The sequence below is a fragment of the Neopsephotus bourkii genome, unplaced genomic scaffold (assembly GCF_033783945.1).
Source record: "Neopsephotus bourkii isolate Nb327-2 ecotype Australia unplaced genomic scaffold, CSIRO-AGI_Nbou_v1 NB_1248, whole genome shotgun sequence".
Taxonomy (NCBI): domain Eukaryota; kingdom Metazoa; phylum Chordata; class Aves; order Psittaciformes; family Psittacidae; genus Neopsephotus; species Neopsephotus bourkii.
The window spans coordinates 2,776,811-2,798,930 of record NW_026901733.1 but is presented as its reverse complement, the minus strand read 5'-3'; the positions used below and the strand labels follow the sequence as shown (position 1 = coordinate 2,798,930).

General features: G+C 38.1%; 1 protein-coding gene across 1 annotated transcript in view; it reads right to left on the bottom strand.

Annotated features, from left to right (window-relative positions):
* Nucleotides 1–1,137: 1,137 nt before the first annotated feature.
* Nucleotides 1,138–22,120, bottom strand: part of ZNF407 (zinc finger protein 407) — a 335,801-nt gene continuing 314,818 nt past the window's right edge. The window contains exon 9 of the mRNA XM_061364680.1: nt 1,138–2,757. Coding sequence (XP_061220664.1) covers nt 1,409–2,757 — 1,349 coding nt within the window. The 3' untranslated portion in view covers nt 1,138–1,408. The remainder of the gene's footprint in view (nt 2,758–22,120) is intronic.

The following is a 22,120-nucleotide window of genomic DNA, read 5'->3' as shown; positions in this document are numbered from 1 at the left end:
TTAAACATGATAGGAAACGCAGTTATCTCTAGAGTCAGCATGGCTTATACCCTAAACACTTACACAATCATATTAAGCATGCATGAGGCACACTTCAGAAATTAGATTCTTTTATCTTTATCTATCTAGCAAGCTAGAGAAAGGAAAAGAGAAAATGCACAGACATAACAGATAGCATTCGTTTGCTCCTGCTGAATGCCAGTTCTGTTTATTGCTTAATATTAAAAATCATGATGCTTCATTTTAATGTTAACATTTTATTTGAAAGACAAAGAAAAAAAAATAAATCCCCAAACCTTGCCAGTTTATAGTTTACTTTTTTTTTTAAAAGAAACAAAAGCAGTTGTATCATGAAACAAATCTTTTCAACATGAAGTTGCATTGAACGATTGCAGTATATCCACAAGTAAATAACTGACAGTCTGGACTAAGCAAGAAATACAAGGTCACCTTTTTTTTTTTTTCTACTTGTTAATGTCAATGTCAGAATTTTCTTTAGAAAACCCCATAACATTTCAGAAGTCGCTCACAAAATGACTGCAAAATGGTATTTATGTGAAGCACTACTTACAAGAAAAGCAAAACACTGACAGTGACAATATTTTTCTCCAAAAAAATGCACATTTCTTATGTAGGACTCTCATCTAAAATTGTGGAAGACACAGGCATCAAGTTCTTCATCCTGAATATGTATAATCAAGAGTTTTCTGAAGTGTGGCTCTTCTTTAGGGAAAGTCCTATTTGATATAATGAAAGAGTAAGTTACTATGAAAAATTTTATTTTAGATGCAAAAAAATACTTATTTTTGATGACATATTTTTAGCCAGGGATATTTGACAGTAAAATTCTAGAAAGCAAAATATCACCTATTATTCTTTTCTTTAAAATGAAGAAGGGCACCGATTACAGTCCTTATTCACCTTGTTATTGTGGGGTTTGTATTTTTTTTCATATTTATCTGTTCACAAAATGTATACATACGTTGAATATTTTACTCCTGCGTTTACGCTAAGACAAAAATGATGGAAAACAGGGAATTACCCTGAGATAAAATATTTTAATAAACCCAAACAAAACAACAAAGAAAGCAGTGAACAGAACAATACCTACTTTTTTATTTTAGGGGGGAGGGGGGGGGAGAGAGAGCTTCTGATTCTCTTTTTTACTCTAATATGCTTGTTTTATAATAATTCGTATAATATTTCTTAGAGCTATTATAACAATAATGTACTACCCTTTTCAGTGAAATCCTCCCAGTAGCTGATCTTCACCTCCCACAGGGTGGGTATTTGCTACCTGACTAGGAGGATGCTGTGTGGAGAAGGTTTTACAGTAAATGTTCCAGTGCCTCCATGGATCCGTGAATTTCCAGCTTTGCCCTGCATTAGGCCTAGGAGATGAAAGTCTTCATGCTTCTTCTACTTTGTTATCATCTCTCTGGCTCTGAATTACTTGTGAGCCACCCTCTGTATAAATGACCATGCTTGTTAACTGTTCTGCTCTATCACAGTTTATGGCTTCTGCTTTTATAGCAGTACCAGTCTGCAAAATCTCTTGAGACCCAGCTGTCTCTATTACAGTATGTGAGTACACACCAGGCTCATCTTGCAAGTCTGGTGGCAATTCTGTGACAATGTAGTGGGTTGCACCTTCAGAGAAGTTGCCATCAGAACCCTGAACCATAGCTTGAGCTATTTCTTCAGTGACAATAATCTGTGATATTTCCCCATCTGACTGGACTAAATCCATGTGCTCACTCTGGACACTGAGTGCATGGCTACCAGCTTCCTGCATAATTATTTGAGAACCTTCTCTAGCTACCATATGCACAGTCCCTTCCTCATTTACAATGACCTGAGTGACACCTTCTTTCATCAGCTGGTCGGCTGCAGCTGTATCACACACAGCAAACTGTAATACTCCTTGGACCATTTTCTCCAAGGCAGCCTGAGCTCTCTCCTGAGATGCAATTATAGCCGATGGGTGCATGACCTGCGTCACTACTTCCATAGGTTCAGTATCTTCCCGAGTCTCTTGAACTTCATGGAACATTTGTATTTCTTGTCCCTCTGTGTCACTGGGAATGCTGGGCATCTCTGGATTTGGCATTTGCAAGAAATCTTTGTGACTCGATCTGCATCTGTCAAGGAGTCCAGATTTGTTTTCCACTTCACCTAGCTCTGTTACAGCACACAACAGGGCATCTAATGCCGAGGAGGAGTCTGGAGGATGCACTGTAGCTTCAGAAACATCTAAAACTTCTTGTCGCATTATCTGCTGCAGAACAGTACTACTGGAGTCAGGAACCGCATCTATTTGAACAGCCGCCTCCATATCAGTTCCTGTTTCTTCAACCACTACCACCTGTGTTGCACCATCTGCTAACTGCTCAGTAAGTATCTGCCCTGGAACCATACTACTCACACGTGAGCCATTTTGATCTGTAGCTATGACTTGCCCATCTTCTGTAATATGGACCACTCTGGCCATCTGACCAGCCATTGCTAGAGTCTGAAGGGTAGCTGCTGCTGTTTCTTCCATAGAGGCATCAATTGCAAAGTCACCATCATATCCTTGAATAATAATAACTTGCTGAACTTCTTCAGGTGACTGTGTCTGTCTTCTACTGCCCCGAAAGGCCTTCTCTTTAACTGGAGAAACCTCTCCCAGTGCTGCTGCAGTAAAAGGACTCGTAGTTTCCACAAAGGTTGCTCCTTGTCCCTTCAGTCGGCACTCATAGGACTTGGACACAATGCCTACAAGATAAAATATGCCGTTAACACGGTATCATGGCAAATATCAGTTCATTACTTTAACAAATTGTAGCTTAAATGGAAAAAAAAATTCCTTGACAATTTTTAGATTTCACTGGCAGAAAACACAGATAAAATAAGCAAGTGAACAAACCCAATTTGCATGTTTTCCAAATAACATATTTACAGGTTGAAATAATTGCTGAGTTTAATAATTCTGCAGCCTATTAACAATTTAAATGTGTTTTTAAAAATATGCTGTATGAAAAAGCTCAGATAAATACAGTATACAGTTAAAAGCCATTAACACATCTTTTATAGAAGATCCTATTGGTGATATTTCAGTTCTTCAGTAATGAATTTTAGGATCGTATATTACACTAAACATATCTGGGTGTGAAAAACTGTGGCTGATCTTCTTAATACCCTCCTTTTGTTGGCGAGGTAATTGCCATGCTGTCATTTTGATGCCATTGTCTTTCCCTTCATTTCCCACCTAGCATCTTCTCCAGCACACCTGACTGACTCAGTCACTAGCCGAGTTACCTGAAGGAAACACTCGGTAGATTTCTTACCCTAAGCAGGATATTCTATAAAATATCATCCAGAGAAACCTTCATTACACTTCTTAACTATTTCTATGTGAAATCAATTAAAGATTAAAATACCTGTAGCCTCCGCATTCCAACTGCCTGCTCTGCCACTTGCTCTGGTTTTGAGTCACTGACAGTTTCCTTCTCAGTTCTCATCAGTAACAATAAAGCTTCAGCAAAGAAAATGGTGCAACATTTGCACAAAGTCAAGCCCACCATCCTCGAAGCATGGCCTCAGGATTGCCTTTGGCATTTTTGGGAAGGCGTAACTGAGAGCACCCTGTGACCAGCTTTATGGATGTTCGTGGCAGAACACCTCTAGCACTTGTGGTCTCCCTGTGGCAATGCCATCCTGAAGCACCCCTGCAGCTCCTGGGAAGTGAGCTTTGGGCCACAATAAATGCACACAGAGTGAAGAGTGGATCCTGGACACTGAGAATGAGGTGAGAGTGTAATGCCAGGTGGGCCTTGGCAAAGCCGATTAAGTCCATGCTGCTGAGACTACTCACACCCATGCTGTAGTTTAAATTCACCTGTATAAACTGAAATCACATTTCTGGAATAACAGGTATAGCATCTGATCACTAACACACATACACCACTGCTCATTTAGGATAAAACAAAATTTCAGGCTAGCACTGTAGTTTCCAAGCCACCTAGAGACTTGTAGAGGACAACATGCTAACTTGAACTACAGGCCAAGAAAATTTTACTAAAGCTGCTCTAAAGAGGCTCTTTCACCCAAAACATAGTGCTGTCAGGCCTTAGGGCCCACAGAGAACTAAACTGGGTTCTAAAAACTAGAGACTCATTTGCTTAAGTTCACATTTAGGAGCTGTTACTTGCAGACTGAGTACTTAGCATCTTGCAGCCCCTCTAGCAACTTCATACGCATATCAAGCTAATATTCCAATGTAACAACAAAGCTTAAAAGACTGAGCTCTAGGTGGTATGGACCTCTCTCTGTATCACCTTCACAAGTCTAACCACCTTCACAAGTCTAAACTGGTGTTATACAACTTTCTCCATCTTAGTTTGCAAGGCAGGATATCTTTGGAAAAGAAAATTAACAATTTAAACCATTAGAGTGTTTCCAGGTGATGCTGCATGATAAATCTGGCACATGCAATTGAAGTACATTTTGTCTGGCATAAGAAAGAAGGAAGCCTACAGTGGTACGACTGGTTCTTATCCCCACTTTTCCTGTGCTCTCTGTAGGCACTGACATTCACAAGACCCCCCAAAGAGCAGAAAAATAGGAAGGGGAAATCAACATAAAATGACAATTATCTTAGCTCCTCCACATTTTATAATAGAGTAGAAGTAATTAATTCTCTCAGGAATCTCGCTTTGTTGACATGATAAAAGAGGAGCCTGGCAGTGATGTGGCACAAAATCAAAATAACTCTACAAATCATCCATTTTTCACTGGATTTCAAAATCAAAATAACTCTATGATCATAATTTTCACACAAGCACAGCAAAATCATGACATCTTTCCCCTAAGATCTTGATAATTTATGTAGGGGACACAACACCACTGCATCAAGGAGAAGCTCCGGTCTGGGGAAGGGAAAGAAAAAGGAAATTCATCCTGTTTTCATCTCCTCAAATAAAGGCTGTACCTGTGAATCTATGCAACTCCAGTCTTTCTGTGCAATTGAATGGGAAGTCTCCTGGGTGAAGAGCTATCCAGTGAATCCCTCCCAGCACTGATAATTATGCCATTCTGACTGCTTACTTAATCTATTTGAATCCAGAGGTGAGTTAAGCTACTTCCTGACCATTAAAGTAAACTACATGGGTAAATACTGCTGTCACTAAGGGGAGTGATGAAGCTTAACTACACCAACATCTTAACCTCAGCTCAGTGCAACCCTAGCTATTCCATCACAGTTCATAAATGCGATTGCAGGTCCATCTTTTGATTCAGCAATTTAATAACTTCGAGTGCTGTCAGTACTGCTTTGAAAAATGGCTCCTATAAAATGTAACAGCCTCAATCAGATTGTAAAAGATTCACCCACTGAAGATTCTTCCATTTCAACTATAATGAATTAATGTTGAGCTGTGTAGAAGTTCAAGTGTCATTTAAACTAATGTGAATCTACTGTAACTTTAAATTTTAACTGGACTATGACCAAGAATTTACTGGGAACATCAACTTCAATTTTAGTGATTTTTCATGGTAAATATGAATTGAAGATTTTAGTGGTTTTTTGCTTTTTTTTTTTTTTTTAACAGTGAAAAGCCAAGTAAGGAAGATATTTAGAAAACAACATATTTTAAGGCTTAGCTGCTATTTTGACTTTGGAGCAGCACAATTCTATAATGGAGCAGGGCTGTCCAACACAATGTTTGCAGGAATTTTTATGTATTTAAGGAACGTGTCACATTATTAGACTGTATGTAGCAACAAATCATATTGTCCTAGTAAATCCAGCCTGCCTCTCACCCCTCTTAAAAAAGGGTAAAGAGAAGGGGTAAGCGTTGGCTGACACGGCAAACATAAGCTGCAATACAAGCCCACATTAATATTAGGCAAAGTGGACTTGTTGCTGATTGCATGCCATTGCAAATTAAAAAGATACACAAATAGGCATTAAAATGACAAAATATAATGATACAAGAGCTCATATTCAGACAATTTGTAAAGAGGTGTTTCATATCTAGGGGTGCAATGATCACAGAATTGGTTTCTTTCCAAGAAGTCTGTCATTTCAGCAGAGCCATTATTTATCAGTTGGGGTCCTGAGCGACTGTTAGTTTTTTATTTGAAAATGTCAGGATTTTTTAGACATTAAATCCATATTCTCAGGTTATTTTAATTCTCAGAGACCACAAACTCCTGAAATAGGGCTAAAAGAAATGCTTTGATGTTTAATGTGCTTCTAGGAAACTATAAATAGGGTTTAGTACCTTTTTCCCTCTCTTTTACTCAATACCTGACTTTCTTTTGTGTGGCTGTTTTATTCTTCTGTTACTGTCATCATTTGCTCCCCACAGAATAAATACCTTATTCTTTTGTTAAGCTTACGTTTAATTAAAATGTACAGTATTTGTGCAGTAAACTCGAATGAAACAAATAAAACAAGGGCCCCCTCTCTTGAAGGCATACGTTGTGAATGAAAAATGTCATTACAGACTAAAAAATTTTGCAGTAAACAGGGCCTACAGAGAGAAGTTTCCCCCGTAATGACATCCATAAAATACACAAATGGCACTTTTAGTACCATCCTGAATATGGCATTTTCTGTGCTCTACACACAATCTAAATGGTTTGATCATAGAGCATAATACTCCATTGGGTTTATAGAACAATCAATGTTCCATAAAATGATGTATTTATCCAATAGTAGGCTCAGCAGTTACTGGTGTATGACATTGTAGGACACTGGCTTTGTACTGTTCAGCAGCACACATGCTGGCTGTAAAACTTATCTAACACTACTTCAACAACTTCATCTCATCTGTGTCAAGTAATTTGTTGAAGCCTCAGCTTGGCTTAAAAAAACTTGTAATAAAAATTCATAGAATTTTCAGGAGAATGAAAGCTGATGACAATAGAAAGGTCACATTGTGGCGCCACTCGCGAGGTCGGGGGTCAGCCGCAGTTCTAAAACAGAAAGTAGATTTCATGCATCGTGTAGCAGATAAAGATGGCATTAAGGAGACTTGTCTCAGAAAGAAATGCGTAATGCGTTAGGAAAGTCTGGGCTAATATTATATGTAAAGCACTACTTTGCTCTCAGCCAGCAGCCTCTTTAGAATTCTAACCCTTCCCCAAAAGTAGCAGCAAGCGGCTGTGCATGGTGAGGCTAGGCTGAGGACATCCTTCACAAGGAGCACCTTTAGGACAAAGCAGTAAGTCATGAATGAAATAATCTATTACGACGACGGAAATGATCTGCATTTACACAGCAAGCTTAAACCAGCTATTTTTCCTTCCCTGCAAAAGTTCTGGGAGACCTGATTTATAGCACTCTGTTCAGCAACACTTAATTTTTCATACTTTGATGATTAGGTATGTTATTTATTGACACATACGAGTATTTGGTATACACTAAAATGCAATGAATATTAAATAATGCGAATGCAAATAAACGTATTTTCCTTCATTTAAATACAACCTTCCAGGAATGTAAAAGATGTACAAAAGTCAACTTATATTGGACATCGCTTGAATGAGCAACTGATATTTTCATTTGAAAAATTATTGTCTACATGGCAGTACAGTATTTCCAATGATATGGTAAGTCCACCATTAAAATTCATACAGAAATAATTTAGGTCTTGATCAAGCTCCAAATATCTACTCTTTTTTATTTTCTTTCTTTTTTTTTTTTTTTAATTATTTTTGTAATGATCACTTCTTTAATTCACTAAGTTCAGTCTAAGGACTATAGCATGATGTCCTAAATTAGGACTTCCTTGAGTTTTGGATGTCATAATAAGAAGACATACTTTTCACATATATGTTCCTTAGTAAAAAAATATTCTTTCACATTTGTAAGGTTTTTATGTGCCAGCATTTTCTAAACCAGCTAGTTAAGCTACTAAATAAGATGTTGTTAAGGCTCATTCAAATCTTCTGCTTAAGGAAAGAAAATAGGATGGGTCAAATCAAGAAGTGAAATAAATCAGCAACCCAAAATGGCTCTGTCAGAACTATTATGTCCACAAAGGCAGCAAATATTTGTAAAGCCGTACAAATAAGTATACCTATAGGGGACTTAACCAGCTCCCCAAGGGACATAAAAAAAATCCACCAATGACACAAAGTACATATATCAAGAAATACCAAGGTAGCAAGCTTGCTTGCTTGTTTGCTTTTCCCTTTTAGTATATTATTACTATAAAAAGAAAATTAACAACAAAAACAATTCCCAAATAATTTTCATAGTTCATTTTATACTTAAAAATCCAGTAATGTCATGTTTCAGTGCTGGAACTCAAAGCATCCTTGGCTTCTAGCTTTGTCCTTAGCCACTCAATCATGTTCAGAAACTTCAAGGTCTTCTAAGAATTGCTTGAATAAAGGATGAAGTTTTAACCTTTCAGGTATCTTGAACAAAGCAGCAGATGTTCTTTTAGCTTCCTTAAAATGTAAAAGGAAATATTTTTGTGGTTTTTTTTTTTCTTTTGAAAAGCAGGCTTAAATTTCCTGTGTCTTATTTTTGCCTCCCCCACCTTGGAGGACTATGACAACAGCAACAAAAAGAATCAAAACAACCACCAAAATAAATATCTGAGCCATTCAGTTAGGGTGTATGGGCAGTTTGTTTGGTTTGGTTTAGTTTCCCTCCAGTGTCCAATTAACCTTTGGGAAAAGGCCTTCTCTATGAAAAATTTCAGTTTCTCTTTTCCTGCACGCAAGGTTAAAAATGAACACTATAGAGCCCAGTGTTACAGAAGCTATGCAAATAAAAACATATACAAACTGAAACTCCCACTAATCACAGCACACACGTACAGTCTTAACATGCACATTTTACAACTGCCTAACCTGCACAGTAGCTGATTTTTCTGTAGACTGCTTTTCTTCTTTACCTGCTTGTCACCATGCAGGCTTGTCTTTTCAACTCCTGTGCGTGAGCAAAAAACCTCACTGTGGCATATACAGAAATTACCTATATTGGCAAGCAGCATTAGGAATGTGTTTGGAGTATTTTAGTTAGCTCTCCCAGTGCAATTTAGCAGCTGGAGATGAGGATAGCCAGCCTGGACATTTCTTGGCAGTCCAGCTTCAGTTTGGGAACGGCTGACACTGATGTTACATGGAGGTACTTTTTCTGTTTTATCTCCTGCAGTGCAACTGAAAAGTACATTTCTAGCACTTCTAAATCAATCCCAATTTCAAAAGATACCAGTCGTGCTTGCTCAAACTGAAGATTTCTGTTTCCTAGGCATATGGAACATATAAGATAATATGAAAAATAATATGCACGCTAATGTGAGAAAATCAGGGGTAAATCCCCCACAAGCTCTGTGCATAAGGAAAATTATCTGTATTTCTGAAACAGGTATAGTCCCAGACAGTAACTGTTTTGTCAAAAAAAAGAAAAAAACCCTGTTGTCATTATTATCTCAGCAAGAGTTTTTGTTTTCCAAGAATATATACATTTAGATCCCGGTCTTATAAACATTTATTTAACAAGCATACTGCTTACTGCCATAGTTAGCCTCAATAGTCTCAAAGGGACTAGACATGGTAGCTTGCATTATGCATTGTGTTTGCATAATCAGGCCCTTGGGATTAACAATTCTGAAAGTGGCTAGCCTTCCCTAACGTTTGATGTACATATATGCACTAAAGAGAACAGACACTTGTAAGGGATACCTAAAATAAAACATCATGTTATTAAATGATCAAGCAGAAATTATATTCTTCTGCATAACTATCAAACACAAGCATCGTGATTCCCTGTATTTATTTATTCTGATTTATGTACCCATTCAGTAAAAGGGAGCACCTGTTCTTTGCTCGAGGGCACGTCTCAACCCATTGGAAAAACACAGCAGTTTTTAGGGAGAATGCTTGGGAATAACTAGAAATAGTAAGTTTCCCTAGTTCTTTTTTGTAGTTAAGATAGCAGAAACTACCAGCTCCAATGAGATAGTCATATCTGTATTTCATTTATAAATTCAACTAGGTTACAGTGTATATTCATATCTTTCCAGAGTAAATTGTGGGAAATAACCATTTGTCTTCATTGCAGACACTTTTGTATGTATAGTAGAAAACAAACCTCTATTCAATAACTGCACAGAGGCACCATTAAAATCAAATTTACAGTAAACAGAACCTGCAGCTGGGGTAAAACACTAACTGTTAGTATTTTAATTATCAGTGAAGCTTTTGGAGGTCTAACATCTGCTCATAGCCAAATGACAGCAGCTGCTTGTGTACACTTACAACAATGTGAATTTCTTCTACAAATATTAAAATGAATTGCATGTTGTGTGTTCATTGTGGCTATATTCCTATTGAGCTGTTTAAGCATATAGAGTATTTTGAACTTCTTTCTTGTGGCAAATTCATAAAGGGCTGACCTCTTCAAAAGAATGAGAGGCAAAGACAGCAGAAATTCTTGAGTCTATAAATTGAAAATGTTTCGAGACCATACTAGAGGTCACCCTCTGCCAAGACGTTGCTAGTAAATGCTAACAAAACATCAGAGCTAAGTTTTGATCATTGTGCACTATAGTAACTTCAAGGACAGGACTTCTCAGCATGCAAGGTGCTCAGGAATCTATGGGATGGGTCACAACAAAAGCTAACACTCATCTAATAAGTAATGCAATTAATAAATTACCCTTTCAGAAAAAAAAAAAATGTTCCTTTTCAATATCCAAAGCACCAGAGGAGATGAGTGTACACCCTTTTGTGGACTTCATCAAAATCATAAAGGAATGAGCCCTGATTCATATGATTAGAAGTAACAAACTGTCGGGAAGAAGGAGCTATGCTGGGCCAATACAAGATCAGTTAATTTTGCTAAAAACTTAAATTTGCAGCTTTCTATCTGGACACTGACATAGAGTTGATCTTTTCCTTTTTGTCTCTCACCTGCTCAGGAATATAGGAGAGAAAACTGGAGGAATGACATACACCTGGTCAAATGGTAGAAGCTGGTATAGTGTGAGAAAGAAAGCATTACAACCAGTTCCAGAAGAAAATAAGGGAAGGGGGGCAAGTTTTCAGTGGAGAAAGATCTATTTCTTTGCTTTTATAGCATCAAATGTAATGCCTGTGGCTAATTATATATTTTTGCAATAGATCTCCAGCTGGAAAGGAGCACCACGATCATTTAGTCTGAGAGCTGTAGGTCATGCCAACCCGTGGTCTGAAAAGAAACCCCCATTAGATGCTTCAGCCTTACATGTGGAACCACAACATAGGATCAACCACCAGCACAGCTATCTCCAGACTGGTACAGTGTGTAAGATGAAGGCGAATTAATTATTCAGCCAGTTCCCAAGCTTCTGACATCAGAATTCCCACCCCAAAAGTCAGTCTCAGGGCAAGGGATCTAACTACTTCTGAGAAGGAGTGAGTAGGACTGTTATAAGTGGCCCTGTTACAATGCAAAGGCCTTCCCCTCTGCTGGCCCCTCACTCCTTCTGAGGCATTGACAGCATCAAGCCTTATCATGCCCAAAATTACAACAGCCAGAAAAAATGCTGATTTTTTCAGCTCAGAGTGTCACAGGCTTAGTAGTAACTCTAGGATTACTTTGGAAATGTGAAGCAGAGGTACCTGCTGGTTCTGGGTGGTGGGATGGAAAGCAGAATCTGGAGAGATGGATAACTCTTTCATACCACTTTCAAGGGTTGAGTTTGCGACAAAGTAAGTCTTCTTTTCATGATTCACCTCTGGTGAAGGATGGAAGCAGCATGTTTCTAGCATATCTTCAAAGGAAGAGCTGTTCACATAATTGACCCTTCTGCTGACAGAAATACATTTTCAGTGCTACTGATAGAGAAGTACTTAAATGAGCTGTCTTCCACTTCCAGTGTTAGAAGGCACTACACTGTGCATAGATAAAACAAGACAGAAGACACCAAAGGTGGTGCTTCCTGAGCCACTGCTGAGCACTACTGATGCAGGAACTGCTAAGATGGTGTGTGTGTTAGGGCTGCGGGGTAACTGCAGTTCTGTAAGTGCTCAGAAGCTCCTTACTTGAGATGCTTCCACTCAGCTACAAAGTTGTGCTTTTAAGATCTGAATAATTTTCATACTCTGTTGACAAAACTATCTAAATTGTTGGTTATCTAGATGTAGAACTTGACAGCTTTTAGATAGCATACAGAGTTAATATTAAATTTGAAATGTTACCATCATTATGAAGAAAAACAGTATGTAACATAAGTAAAAACAAAAATAACGATGCAAGACTGAACTTGTGCTACTGCATACTAGCACTTGAGGAGAACGTAAATATGCAAAAATTACATTCAATGAGAAAGAAGTCCCTTGAGAACTGTAATGCTGAAGAAATTTAACGAATGACAGTGTTCATCAAGTTACATATGAGTTTATGAAAACGTAAAACAGGAAGAGAAAAGAGGCCAAAGCAATTTTTAATTGCACGTTCAAAGGTATGTCAGCTGTACATTGTTCTGGTACAGACACAACTGAATGATGTTTTGACCTCTCTAGGGGTGGGATCTTGACTAAAGAATATTCAGAATAGTGAAACAAGAACTACTAGAAGGCTGAATTGCATGGAAATATTGAAGGCTTAAGTGCACATATTCTGGCTACATATTCTGCAAATGCTGAGAGGGAGGAAAATTTTTGTCCCATTTGGATCAGCATAATCTTATTTTGATGAAACACTAGAATATTCAATGCCATACTGCAGGAAGATGTTGGACATAGTGAGCAATGAAAGCCAATTCAGCCACCTCATCCACTTCCAGCTCCCAGATGGAATAAATTGACGGAACAGTAGTTAGAATATGTTTTAAACTGAGTCATCACCATTCGTACTGCAAATCCATGCTATTCCAGAACAGTTCAGTGAAACAGAGCACACAGTTCTGCAGTAACCACTTGGTTAACTTTTGCAAACAACTCCATTCTGAACTAAGTTCACCCAAGACTGTGATGCCTCATGTCTTAAAAAGCCAAAGAGTCTGCAATGACTGTCAGTCATATGAGGCATGAATCCTATTCAAATATGTACTAGTAAACAACCCCTGCCGCCCTTCAGGTAATTTCATTAGTTCTTATTTTTTGCTTCCTGTGGCCCAATTTAGACTAGGAAAAGAGGGAATGTTTTAAAACCTATTAGTGATTACATTTTTTCTAACATATTCTAAATGTTGCTTAGCTCTTACTTCTGATAGCACTTGTTCAAAGATTTATTTTATATATCCTTCTACAGCTGAAGCCAAATACTGCTTAAAACCACGTTAGTTAAATGATGCCAGGTGGTTTTAAAACACCATGGCTCCTAGTATACTTGTCTGTAGCATTATGCACAGTACCGTGAATGCACTTCTTACTCTGCTATTACATAGGACCTGCTACAGCATCGTTAGTGGTAACATTAGTGCACCCCAAGCACTTTTACTATTGCTGGAACATACTTTGCATTTTTCAGTGCAGTAGACAAGATTTCAGAGGACGTTATAACAATTTTTGTGAAAGCAGTAAAGCTTGTGATGCACGACAAGACAGAGACCAGATAACACCCCCACCAAAAGAACCCATAAGCCTGGAGCTGGATACCTGGAAGATCTGATTTTCAAAACCACTGAGAAACAAACAGCTCCTGCTGACACTTATGTTAAAGGATTCTTATTTCAGCTACCTTTTTTTTTTTAATACTTCTTGTTCTTTTTCTAGCTACTGTAGTTTAGTGAACTAACAGTTTCCTGACTTCTGGCATGTAACAGACAAAATGCACAGGAGGACTCATTGTGGTCTGTCATTTCAAAGATGTGCAGATTAAAGAGCTTCTGAGCAGTCCATGGCATCTCAGGTTGAAACAGCTGCTACAAGTCCCAGGTAGGGCTTACTAAGAGATTTCATAGCTATAACTTTTGGTGTATGTTTCAGTGCTCCAAAGCCCAGTGAGGCTCACCATTTCTCCGTGTGTCTCCAAGTACCCTGAATTACTATTCAGGTGCTTCTACTAAAATAAAAAAACTCTAAAGCTATTTAAATTATTTTATTTTCTTTATAAAAGAAAATACACATATGAAAATGTACACAGAACAAAAACTATTAGTGTCTAAACCAACAAGCTAAAAGAAGTCCAAAATTAATTTATTTCTTCTTCCACATGTTATTTGTTAGCATCTCTTTCACAACAGACTGAATTTTATGCAAGATGTTTAGGTCTATGTGGCTGAAGCTAATTTCCTCAATGCAGAATTAGGAAGCAAAGTAAAATTGGCCTGCTTTCCGCTAGTGCTAGGCACAAGCACATGCAAATGGAAACTGAACAGAATGCATTTAAAATCTAAAAGCTCTTGTCTAGCCATGCGCTTCTAAAACTGTATGTCCTAAACTGCTCACAATTAGTAATATATTTATCACTAAATAAGACCATAAGATGAAAAGAATTATTCTGATTTTTCAGAGAAGGGAAAGACAACAGAAAATATGTTGCCAGGGCCACACAAGAATTCCCAGGTGTCCTGAGTCCTGCTTTATGTCCTAATCACAGCATTATCATTTCTTAGAAGAGCCTATTGTCAACTCCAAGAGTTGAGGTACTCCATTTACCCACAGTGAAGCACTAGTCACATCATTACAATTTTCCTGATAATGCCCTGTCAATGAATCAACCCCATGTCCATGAGCAGAGTGGAGCTCAGTGTCCATGTATCCTATAATGAGGAATGCTGGGCTGCAATCTCTGCTGAGATTGTCATAGGTGTCCACTGATACCATCTGCAATTACAGAATTTTATGAGATGGAAACTAGTTCATTATGAAAAAGACTCAAGTCTACTAGCTCATTTCACAGATGTCAGATGGCAGACTTCCTGATCATCACAATTCTTGCAAGTGCATAAGAAGAGGCCCATAGTTAGACTTTGGAATTAAGCATATAGCTAATGCTAAGCATAGGTTTAAATGCTTTTATAAGTAGGACCCTCAGTTAGCCAAGTTTATGACATTCAAGCCAGGGACTTAGACTCTTTCATTTCTGATTTACAAGGGCCAGACCAGCACAGTTTGTTCCCAGAGGAAGGCAGTCACAAAGCTAGCTAAAAACCCCTTTTGCCCCCAGATAAATATATCTCTCTCTGACTGATTTTAGGCTGATTCTAACAAAGCAATATGATTGTATGAACACGTTCAAAAGTATCAGCTGAATTCCATTTTGAATTGTCACCTATTCAAATAAATGAATGAATAAAGACATTTCCTTTTAAAAGGCTAAGTACATTATGTATAACTACATTTTTGTAGGTTTTAAAGTAAGTTCTATCAGAAAACATCATTGTTACATTTAAGAAGAATCTGTAGTGTGGAAAATAGTCTTGATAAACCTTTCTTCTCACAGAGTAATCCCTCTCATACATACATGTTTTTGCACTCTCAGACAATAACACATACCTTCAAATCTAGCAACTAACAGCTTAAACAAACATCTTAATTTCAGACAACTCAGTTTATTTAAGAAATTAAAAACATTCTCTAGGCACTGAAAGAAGTACAGATTTATTCTGCAGCCATCAAGAAATGAAACACTGCTATCATATAGCCCCCTCCACCCCTTCCAAAATGACCCTGGTTCTGTTGGAGGTGAATCTTGCTGCATTTATTCATCCTCTTTTTTAACAAGAGACCACAGAAAAATTCAGTGTGTTTAGCAAGAGGGCTTAAAATACTAAACACAGGCCACAGCACTGCTCTCAGCTCAGCTCTGCATGAACTCTGCAGACCGCATGGAAGGTGCTGATGGCAACCTCTATCATCTGAAATGTTAGGAAGCCTGGTTATCTGAGAGACTTCCTCTCTCCTCGTGCAACTACCTCAAGTGGCAGTGACAGACACGCTCAAAGCGTGGTCTCTGGCCTTTCATATGTTCCTTTCACAGGCCAGTTTCCATAACAAAGATATACTCCCCCTTGGTCAATTTATCACAACCTCCCTGAGCACATCCCCTCCTACACAGGCACTTGGTATCCCCTCTGCCTCATCATGAAAAAACAGAACAAAAGCCCACCAACCACACAGAAATTATATTGTAGATTTGTAGATTAATGGGCTGATTCTGGCATCTCAGTTCAAATGGATTTACAACCACTGTGTTTAGCCCTGTGTGATTTCAAATAGAATTACTTCTGATGAATTTGAATGCAAATTCACAAAGCATTAAAACAAACCATGTTTAAACTCGTTGGTTCATCAGATGCAAATATCGTGCATTAAGCAGGGAATACCCATTTATGAAAATAATGAAAACTGACACCAATATAATAAAATCATTACAGGTTTATGGATTCTGGGACTTAAACAAGCCATACCCTTGCTTCTCCTAACTGATTAAATGCTTCTTTGCAGTTTATGTTTGATCTGCAATTCAAAAACAAATTAGTTTAGTCTTTGAGCCCAGAACCTTGGAAAATTGCTAGGAGGTTCTACCTCGGATTTGTCTGGGGAGAAGGGCCGGGTAAGGAGAGGAAACTGTGGGGGCAGGGAAGCTAGCACTGCAATTGAGAATAGACAGCACAGGAGAGGAAGCAGTCAGATAAATCGAGGCTTACAGACTCTACCGGCAAGCATTCATAAAACCACTGCGTGAATAGCATTGTGCAGAACAAAAGGCAATGATGATAAAATTGGCCACTTGTTTTATAAAGCTGGCACAGATGGGTCTGTCACACCATGTGCTTCATTTTTATGAAACCTCAGCCACCTTCACTTTGCATCATTTGTAGACAAGGAGTTTAAGTGCACTAGGGCAATGGATTGCCAAATATTTCTGGGATTGTCCCATGGCAACCAAGTAAATATGAATGCAGCCATGTTCTAGCTGATAAAGTAGATCTCCTGAGCTGCACCTAGATAGTATATATAGTGTGGGTATTCGTATTCCGTTAATCCCCCTTGTTTAATTATCATGAGCAAATTTTCATTTTCAGTTAGATGACAACAGCCTAGCTTAAAAGTTCCCAGTAAAATCTTTGTACCTAGATATTAAATCCTTCTCATAATGATGAGATTTAAAACAGCAAAGCATTCCTCACTGAGGCATGCAATGCTGACAATGCACTATTTTGCTGCACAATCTATGCAATATAAAAAGTTCTTTGCTGCATCATGATCTGCTTCAATTTGTGTATAAATAGCACTTGTAATAAAAGGAAATGTAACACCAAGTTTTACTTCAATAACAATTCCAGAAGAGGCTGGGAGATAATGTAGCTAACATATGCAAAAAAAATATTAGGGGCAGTTGCAAAAGCTCTTTCTCAGCATCATTTATTTCTATTTTTTTTTTTTTCAATCTGCTCACACCAGCATGAAGTATTTTAAAGAGTATTTAGAGACTGACATGTCAGGATGGTTTGAGGGAAATTTGGTTCATAGAATTTAGGTACCAACTAAATGTGTGGCAACCACCAGAAAGCCCAACTGAGAGTAACCTTCCCCATAAATTTAACTAGTTGTCCCAGAAAAGCTCCTACTGCTGAGGACAGAGATGCATGAATGAAAAGATCTAACTAGCTGTGAAGTCCTTAAGATCTACACTTTCAAATGTGAATGCCTTTAATTAGATACTCAAATTTGTATGTAAAAGACCATTAGGCATTTCTAAGAGGCAACATGCAATGCCACACTGACAATGCAGCTGACAGTGGGCCACAGGGGATTTGAGAAGCCTGGCTGTTCTAGCATTGCAGCAACCCAGTACCCACTGTCTCCATCACCTTTTATAAAACCTTACCTGACCAGCAGATCTAGGACTTCTATTCCTGCAACAGCCCTGCAATTTGTATCTATGGCTTTATTACCTCCCATGCACAGCACATGGAACCAGTAGGTCAGAGGTAAAATTGTGGCTACATTCAGGACATGCACAAAATCCCCACTGATTCACAATGTGGTTAGAACAATTTTGGATTAAACCACCAACAACAAAAAAATATGGATTTTACTCATTGTTCATCATCATAATTTCACATCAGTTCTCTGAGATCCATTCTGGCTTCCAACTGGCATTAAGATGCTGGTTAACAGCTACCTAGACCTGAATCATCGGGGATAGACATTACATTTAACCCTGTTGCTCTTTCCACACCCTTTTCATGAGTGCATTCCACATAAATATTTGGGATGGACTTGTTTTGTTACAGAGAGAAAAATGTCTTAGGTGACATGGTTTTGTGTGAGGTGTCCCTGTCCACAGTGGGGGGGGGGGGGTGGGGTGGAACTAGATGACCTTTAGGTCCCTTCTAACCCTAACTATTCTGTGATTCTGTAATTTGCTTATCAATTCAGAAACTGGTCCTGAAACTAGACTAAACTAGCTTCTGATTACAGGTATTTTCTGTGAACCATAAGGCAGGTGAGGACTTGTTTCTTCCTCATGACCTACTGGCTAAGTTAGTTCTTGAGTGCTGCTAAGAAGCTGCTGTAGCACTGATCAAAATTTGCACTGGTTGAAGTGATATATCATGAAACCTTGGCTTTAAGAGTTGCTGAATACCAGATTGGACTAGATTTCTCAGTACTACCTGCATCTCCTGTTTTATCTATTTACTTTTTCCCCCCACTGTATGAATGAGAGAAACATAACACTAAAGCATAAAGGACCACCTTAATCTGCATTAGAATGAGACTGTCCTGGTTAAATCCATGACAGAGATGTATGGGTATGTAGGAAGTGCCAATCTGAGCACTCAGATGTGGAATTAGGACTTTGTATATAGGCACTTAGAAAGTGGATCTCAGAGGATATACAGGGTGGCCCACTTAGCTTGGAAAACCCCACTCCAGTTTTAAAAGCTACTTGTCACTGCAGAGCAATTTTGAAGCAAAGTGGTACATTTGGTGGCCTCATTTACATGACAATACCCAGAATGCTCTCCTAACTCACAGCTATTTCATGGGCTGATGCATTCAAGCTTTGAGAATAAGCCCAAATCATGTGGGTGTATTACCAATGCATATTATTTCAATACTTCCCTCCCAATCCATGTGCAGGTAGAACTATTAAAGTGGGTCATCATTACAGGTAACTGAATTAACCAGTATATTTACTAGAAATCAAAATTACAAATGGTAGCTTGGCAAGTCACATTCATTGATTAGCTGATCATCTCGTACCCAGGTATATATGCTCTTAACTGTTGACATCAGTCATCAAGGTTTCTGTGAAGCACTGTCCCAATATATTAACAATCAATTAGAAAACTAAAACAACTTAGAACACAAAGCACAGATACAGAATAGTTCATCAAGATAGACTTCACTTGTCTTCTGCACTTGTCTCTCACAGCTTGCTACAAAAAATAAATGCACTACGTTGACTTACGCTGCAGTAAAGAATAGCACAGTCTGCTCTATTGTGTGGATTTCACTGCTGAGAAGCTGTAACACTAATTGTCAGTTTCCCACGATCAAAGTAATTTGGTTAAATAATTGGTTTACATTTACTATATTTTATTTGCCTCACAAAAATAAATGCTATAACAAAGGATCATCTGAAGAGGAGGGAATGCTATGGTGATAACACCAATATGGTGCCAACATATGGGGAAATATGTGTCTGTTGCGCATATAAACAATGACATGAAGCTTCAGCTGTTTAGAGAACAAAGCTTTACACCTGAGTTAACAATATTATGATATGTGCATTCTGGTGTGTGTGCATGTGTGCGTGCGAGGGGTGAAATTCTTCTGATACTGGATTTTGGTACCGAAATTCAAGAATACAGTTTTAAATGCTGATTAACCAGGTATCATTTGTAACATTTTTGATAGATGATAAACAGTGGTTCCTTTCTATTTACCAGTTACATGAAGTTTATGCTCACATGCAAAACAATGATTTTTCTATACCTAAAATCAGGTTGATGACATCACGATAACCCTTCAAGCCATTCTTGGCTTTTCAGATGCTTTTTCTTTCATATAATATGTGGATTTGACCACAATTTTTACAGCTCCTTCCCCAGATGAAGAAAGGGAACACAGTAACTAAGTGCCTGCAGCAGTCCACAGAAGCTGTTTCCTTTAACCTCCCTCTAGACTACCAGGCGTGAAGAACAGCTGAAACATTTTCCTCCAGCCATAGGAGTGGCTCTGTTTCCAAATGTTGCCAGAGCAGCTTCACTCAGAGCGGGCTGCCACTGGAGCTCCTTCAAAATTCTGCCAGAATGGCTTAAACTCAAAAGTAATTAAAAGCCCTGAAAAACTCATCAGTCAAGGGAGTGGCGTAACACCCATTAATTACAGTGCTCAGTGATGTCACACCTGTGACTTATTAGAGGCTATCCTGAAGCGGGTTCAGAGCTGCTGTTCATAATTTATAATGGTATTTTGAAGACTGCCTATTGAAAAGCACTATCTAACTGAGATGGGACATTTAGTCATAGCTGATTGCGTCCTATAAAGAGTAATATTGTGGCTTTCACTGTAAAACTGTCGTGGATGAACACAGGTTTAAATACCAAACACCACAACCACAAAATGGTGTACCTGCAGTGGGACCATGAAACTGTGATACTGATCTTAGTTTGACTATAGCTCTGTTAACTTCAGTCACCAGTCAACTCCAAGGACAGCAGAAAAAAGGTCTTCAAATGACAAAGTGATTGCTGGGTTTTTCAGTGGGTCCTGACATTGATTTTTAATATGTTAATGCTACTAGTGGAATCAGAAAGTCTATACCCTTTTGCCCAGTTATGCTTGCCTGCACTTGCAGGATTTGTAAGGAAAGTAAAATCCTGAACAGTTTACCTCAAATAAACGAGGATATGCTTATTTCCAAAAGTCCTCAGATGCTATTTTTGCTAGAATGTAGGATACATTGTCTACAGAACATTAAATTAAATTATATGGAACAATATTAACTTTTATCACTTTGTAGTAAAACTTGTTTGTATTTGATAGTTATTAACAGTAAAAAAAAATTTGCAGTGTTTCTGCAGTAGATTAAAACCTGCAATTTGCTTTTTCCCTTTGTCTGTTTTGAGTTTAAATGGAAACAAACCTTACAGTACAGAATTGGCTTAAGGTCACCTGTCTACAAGGGATTACTGTGTAGTTCCTTTTATATTTTTCCTCCTACTAGTTTGAGGGACAAAAGGGCAGCAGTACCCTAAGGGCTTTTTCAAATAACCTCTTTAGCAAATAAAGTCATACCCTATGTATAGAGGCCATTTCATCCTGGTCCCATGGGCTGCCTGTAGGGTAAAATACTGAATTTTTCTGGCATGTGTCAGTGAATGTGAAAAAGAGGACCACTACTTATAGAAAGTTAAGGGCTGATTGAAAGAATGTGAATTTCCTTAATGCGCTAATTTAAAACACTGTATATCGAAGCTGAAAACAACAGAGAAACACTGAATGCATTTACATGAACCATACAGAGACTCACATACCAACAACTGATTTACTATGGCTTGAAAACACAACAGATACAGCTTATTTGAGATCTTAAACAAACAAACAAATACATTTTCTCTGGGGAAAATAAATAAAACAAAATTATGCCTTTTCTTTATGGATGTAATCTTATGACTGTATCAACTTAACGTTACCATAAACATCTCTGAAACTAGCTGTCAAGAAGGAATCCGTTATGCTTGTATAAATTACTATTATTGTTGTCTTTATTGCTGCACTTGCTGCACCCCACTTCTGTAATTGGTTAAGAGATAATGTGCAAAATCCCAAACTTTCAAGTATTCGTAAGGTATAAAATAATGGTTTTAAACGAAATGATTTGACAGCTGCAAATGCAGGATAACACCTAGTTACATTATAGAAACAGTGTGGATAATTACTTTTTTCAAAAGGAAAGACTCCATGGACTGCGGTCCTGTCTGAATTTCCCTGCAGCTCAGATAATGTGCAGTAATACAAATCCTGTTGTCACCTCAACCTAAGTCTTTTTATCATCTATACATCAGCAAGAATGATGAGAGACGTCCCACGATTCTAACAGTCTTCCTTTGAAGGATCCACATGTTAATTACTGCACTAATTATGGTTTTTGAATAACCAAATGAAGTAAGTAAGCAGTCTATGGGAGGTACAGGCATAAACCTAAGACTGAGAAAATACTAGTTAC